Source organism: Coturnix japonica, chromosome 15, assembly GCF_001577835.2.
Source record: "Coturnix japonica isolate 7356 chromosome 15, Coturnix japonica 2.1, whole genome shotgun sequence".
Lineage (NCBI taxonomy): Eukaryota > Metazoa > Chordata > Aves > Galliformes > Phasianidae > Coturnix > Coturnix japonica.
Genome location: NC_029530.1, coordinates 5,189,255 through 5,195,340, shown reverse-complemented (window position 1 = coordinate 5,195,340; position 6,086 = coordinate 5,189,255). Strand labels below are relative to the sequence as shown.

Sequence of the window (6,086 nt, the reverse complement as noted above, 5' to 3'; positions counted from 1 at the left end):
GAGGTTTCAGACAGAAGGCAGCTGCTGAGATGGAACCGCTTGGCTCAGTGGGGACCAAGGCTCCCACGCACAGGGTGCAGCGGTGATGAGGAGTGCAGAGAGCCCTGTGAATGCATCCGACTGCTCTTGTCTTGGGATGAGGCTTCTCTGGGCTTCTACATGTGGCTGAGTCCCTGCTGAGCAAAGCCCAGGCTGTGCAGAAAGCCCTGAGCTCCAGGGAGCTGCCTACCTGCAGCGTGTGTGTTTTGCTGATCCTCACACTGCACGTTTTGTAAATAAAACATGACACTAAGAAAACACCTGACTCTGCATCATCACCTCCCTCCAAACAGAATACAAACCCCTACATCTCCAGATCAGCCTTGTGGCTTTGTCCATCTGCTCTTCAGTCTGACCAACGACTGTTACAACCCACAAACTCTGCAAGGTCTGAAATGTGGGGGTAAGCAAAATAGTTCAGACACCAGAGGCAAAAAAGCAGACATCAAAAGTTGATCTGGACTGTAGCAGGCTGATATCCAGACACACGCAGCAGGAGTTAGGAAAACACTGAGCATCTAGATAGGAAAAACAACATTTGACCCTCACATCACACCTCCTTTGTTTTCCCAGTGTTGAACAGTCTGTGTAGGTCTTTGAAATGTACACAGACACACTGAGTTGAACAGACCTAGGAAATATGTAATGTGAAGCAAGGGGAAGCGTGGGCAACTTGCATTTCTTAGGATCCACCTACATACAGGAATTAAATAAGGAGCTTTTCATCACTAGCTGCATATATATACATGTGTATGTGTGTATGCACAGGGTATGTACGTACATTATACATGCAGTATGTGTGTGGTTTGGGTATTATGTATATGTATGTACAGGTGAATGAAATGTTCTTTATTTCAATACTGACTGTAGGTGGGCATTACGTATATAATACTTATGTTTTTATACATGGCCAGATTATGAGCAGCTGTACAATAAACCACATCCTTCGTGCCCTCACAGTGTGAACTCTGCTCTCTGCAATGGTGGTTATGTAACCATCGATGTGAGGTGTGTGTGCAGCTGCTGTGGGGAGGAGGGATGGAGATGCTAGGCCAGGAGTTAATGAAGCAATTAAACAACATTCAGAGATGCAACTTGAATGTCCTGAGTGGTGAATGTGCCTTGAAACTCAACACAACGCCTCGCCTCATGCAGGAGGGTGCCACGATGGGGCGTGCAGACACAGCACCATGGGGTGAGGGTCCAGGACCACAGGATCAGGCTCCAGTGGTCACAGCGGTGGGATCTCGGTGGTGTCCGCCTTGTTTGGGGTCCAGGAGGCGGTGTTATATGGGCAGAACACACACCCCTCGTGGGCACTATTTCTCCACCCTTCGGCGGAAGGATCCCGACACCAGCCGCAGTGCGCACTTCGCTCCGCCGCGCGCTTCCCGCCCGCCTATAAAAGGGTTCGTGCGCCGCCTTGCGCTCGTGGTATCCATCCGCTCCCCCGAGCTCGCTGAGGAGACGGCCGCCATTTTGTTCCGCGCCGGAGCTGCGCTGAGAGCGGCAGAGAAAGAGGGAGGGCGGGGGGGAAGAAAGAGAGCGGGTAGGAGAAAGGACACGGGGAGAGCACGACGAGACGACGAGAGAGGAGAGGAGCCGGGTCAGCCGAGCAGCCAGCGGAGGGAGGGAGGGAAGCGGCGGGGAGGGGTCCGCCTGGCCGCTGAGAGGCGATGGCGGATATAGACAAGCTGAACATCGACAGCATCATCCAACGGCTGCTGGAGGGTGAGGGGCGAGGGGAGGGGACGGGGGTCGGGATGGGGTGGTCGGGACGGGGCCGCGTGTGGAGCCGGCACTGGGGGTGGGGGGGGCTGTGCTTTGTCCTCAGCCCACAGAGCAATGAGTGCCCTGAGGAATGAAAGGGAGACACGGCGGGGTTGGGGCAGGATGGTTTGTTAAGGGAACTGAGCGGTTTTCTAAAGGATTTGAGGAAAAAGAGGGTTATTTTTGGGGTGAGCTGCCCTGATCCGGCCTCGTTCCTTGTTGTGTCTCAGGGCGGGCACCTCGCGCTTGAGGAGCTTCATGGGGTTTAACGTGTTTCCATCCGGCTCCGAGTCATGTAGGTGCTGATGAGACGAACGGGAAATGGCTTTCAGCAGTGCCGTGGTTTTTCAGCGAGAGGACGGCGGTGCTGCTGGAACCACAGGGACTGAAAATCCGATGGGTGTATTATGGGATTACTGAGCTAGAATAAGTAAAAGTAAATAGGGCTTTTGCTGTGATCCGTTGCGGGCTGTGCCTGTTACCAATTTAAACTACCCCGGCTTAAATTATTTAAAGGCTTCCCTTTGTAAATTTAGACCAGGATTTTCCTGAAACTCTAGTAGCACACTTTGTGCTGTCGGGTCCTGTATGTCTTACATCTGCCGACATTAATAAGCGTTCACTTTTACTGCAGGTAATAGTTTATAATTCTTACCTGGTCTGCTCTAATGTAACTAATGCAGTTTTCCCGGATCAGGTCATTACAAACAATGAATAGGATGGAGCAGAAGGAAATGCAGTTGGTTTTGAACAATTCTTCTTGTTTTAAAGTTTAAAAAGGGGCAAGATGTGCTACACCAATAGGTTCTTACCCAGCTTGTACCCGTGTTACACATATAGAGGGGATGGGAGTTGGTCATTCAGGGCTTTCAGACTGACACAGAGGTGGATGTGTACCATTAAAGATGGTAAAGATCCTAAAGATCCCATTACTGGAGGTTGCATCAGCTGCCAAGACTGAAATTAAATGTTTTGGCTTTATTGATGTTTCATTTGGGATTTTGGATCCTATGAAGCCGTAATGGTTTTTCAGTGTTTAAAATGATTACCACCTGTGCTGATATGCATCTTTATTGCGTATTAAATGCCTGTTGTAAACATTTCTCTCAGGCAGTGATGGTTGACCTTTGTGGCAGCCTTTTCTTTTTCCACTTCTCCAAAGGACAAAGTGATGCTGTGTTTTAGCAGGTGCTGCGTTGTGGATAGATGGATAAATGGTGTGAGTAGCTGTGAGCATCGTTCTCTGTGGTTGTTTAAAATCTGACTCAGCCTTGCCCTGGAATTACGAAGGTACAGTTAGGTTGGTGGTGGGACTGAACTTCTACAGGGCAGATCTACATGGTGTTAAGTGGGGAAGGGGGGGAAATCAGGTCTGGAGTATGTGCAGGGTTTGTCATCCTATTTAATTTGGAATAAATGAGGAATAATTTCTGTCTTACCTGGCATTCTTTTCAGTGTAGTGCTGGCACACAACTGGATGCAGTTAGTGCCTTGAAGCCTGATGGATGTGTTTCAATTGATAGGCTTTCAAACAAGGTGGCACTCAGGTTGTTGCAATTGCAGTCAAGTATTTCAGTGTTGTTGTTCTTAAAATGTATACTTACCTAAAATATATAATTGTACTATTAAAATCAAAGGATATGAGCAGCTAATATGGCATTATCCCTTCTTCCTTTTAAAGGTCAGGGGAAAAAAGATGCATTCTGGAGATAGGTGATGAAATACTCAAATCAGTGTGAGCAGACAGTTGTGCCTGTGTCCTATAAGGCACCTTAGTGCTGTGCTGGGTGTAGTCTGATGGCCTAGGTAAAGCAAAGTGCTTAAATGGTTAATCATAATTATTCTTGCTTTTGTTCCTAATGTAGGGCATCAATAATTGATTTGTCATTGGGTTTTTATGTGCTTTCTATCATGACTTCATGAAATTTGAGGTAATTATACAGATCAAGTGACTTCCCTCCAAGTAGCTGATACAGTCTCACCTGCCATAGGGTAGATAGCTAATTATTAAATCAGTCTTTAAAAAAATCTAGATATATTTATATATTCAGCTTCTTAATCTGAAGTGAATATTTGGTGAGTCCTTCTTGCTCCCAATGTTTGTAGCATAGAGGTGTTAGGCTTTGAGGCATCACAAAAAGCCTTTCTCAGTAACATTGTGCTCAGCCTCAGTGAGCAGGTTGATGGAAGCACTGGGCAAACTAATGAGGGCTGTGTTCTGTTAGGAACAGTTTGTCTGGTTTGGGGGCTTTTAGTAACTTTCCTAACAACAGTTTTCTCAAGAATAAGGCTTTTAAAGCTTTACTAAATGACAGTATCCAGCAGTGAGTATTGAAATGTTTCCTAAGTGTGCTTGATGGTGGGTAAAGGCTCGTATCTTTATGACTGAGGAATAACAAGGGGCAACCCTAAGAGCACATTACTGTCCTTCCAGGAATACAGTAGGCAGTGACTGCATGGCTCTGAGCTTACAGCTTTGTGTGTCTGTTAAACTGAAGCTGCAGGTAATGTGAACAATCAGCATCATCTGCACAGTAGTGGAAAGGCTCCTTGGATGTGGTGGAGTTTGGCCATGGACAAAGGATGAGTGAAAAGAAATCCTGAGGTCATGAAGCATGGCTTCCTTTCTGTGTTACATTACATTCCATTATGGGAGCCCCTGCCCTCATCCTTGAGCCACTGTGAGTAGGGTCTGGGTTGAAAATAGTGCTCATGGTGACAGATGTAGCAAAGGAGATTGACGTGTCCTGATCTTGGCGCAGTAATAATAAAAGACAGGGTAAAAGAATAGAATTTCAACATAAGAGGAACCCAAACTGAAGGAATTTGCTGACAATCTTTTGTGCTCGAGCCTCTGCGGCTGCTATTGAGGGAAAGCAAGTAATGAATGAAGGCTGCGTTGGATAAACTCATGCGAGGCCAGAATGGCAGTAGCCTTTTTTTGATAGCTGAAATCATGGTTAGTGAACTAAAATCAGCACAAATATTCCAAATCCTCTAACTTCCCCATTTATACACCCACGGATTGCTATTCCCAGTTGTATAGCTGTTGAGGAGATGCTCTTTAATTTGCTTTAAATGGTGAAAGAGGATCATCCTATTATCAAAAATAGATAAGCCAAAGAGTATATGGATAGATGTATTCTGACAATAGCAGGACTGTTTCCTGGTTTTGTGTCTTTCTGCTCAGACCCAGCATCGATTGGGTGTAAAGGATTGCTCTCTGTTTAGCTTCGGTCTGATTCTCACAGATGTTTATCTGAAATTGGGACAGATTTTGCTGGGTAGGTTGGGATGCCACTAATAAACAAGCAGAACTCGTTGACCTCAAACTGTGCTTTTCAATAGCTCATGTAGCTAAATGTTAATTGCTTTGTGCTCTGTTGCAGCAATTTTTGATCGCAGAGATAAGAGCTGTGCATCTGGAAGACAGGGGTTAAGTTCCTGTTGTGGATTCCGATAAGTTGGTTACATGCATCACCAAGGCAGTGAAGGAGGGATTTGTCAGCTGAGTGTTGTGTGAGCACCTGTTGCTTTGTAGTTCTATGACACTGTGTTACAAAATGGAAACCTTGCGGTTATGGCAAGATGTTGTGTTTGATAACTCTGTAAACTGCTGCCCTATAAAAAAAGTAGTCTAGAACTTTTCCTCGGAGGTTTGGGCACTGAGGAGTTGCTTTTCAGTCTCAATCTAGCAGTGATCTGATCAAAGTTGATACAGCCTGAAGTCAACTAAAACCTTTTAAAATCAACTACCTCCACGTTATTTATTCCCTTTGTGTCTGTGGTGCAAAGTAAAATGTGAAGCTGTCATCAGGATCTGCCAAAAACAAGACAAAAACAACCTGTGGTATTTTTGGAGATGTCTCTAAGATTTCAAGCGTCTTAATGTAAAATATGGCAAAGCTGAAAGACTTGTTTAATAAGCTAAAAATGAGCTGAGCTGCTGATAGACTGTTTAAAACATACAAGAACTCAATTCCAGTGTTTCAGTTGATGGCTTCTGGTAAAGTATTGCCAAAGAAAAGAGAGATGCACGGATATGTTCATGGATCTAAACTCTGAAATCAGTTAGTTTTTAATATCTAGGCAATATATAATTTAATATATAGGCAATGGATTGTTGCCTACAGTCTGCTGTGCTGTCTGATTGCTGTACACTACAGATCCTGCAGTTCCTGACCCTTCTGTCCTTTAGGCCTATCTAAAAGTTGTCCTAGATATCAGGTCCTGGCAGCAAAGGTTTGTGCTGGCCCTGTGCACCAAAGTGGCAGGGA

At 45.4% G+C, this 6,086-nt stretch overlaps 1 protein-coding gene across 1 annotated transcript in view; it reads left to right on the top strand.

The window, feature by feature from the left end:
• The first annotated feature begins 1,475 nt into the window (after positions 1-1,475).
• Positions 1,476-6,086, top strand: part of PPP1CC (protein phosphatase 1 catalytic subunit gamma) — a 14,381-nt gene continuing 9,770 nt past the window's right edge. Inside the window, exon 1 of the mRNA XM_015877835.1 lies at positions 1,476-1,770. Coding sequence (XP_015733321.1) covers positions 1,716-1,770 — 55 coding nt within the window. The 5' untranslated portion in view covers positions 1,476-1,715. The remainder of the gene's footprint in view (positions 1,771-6,086) is intronic.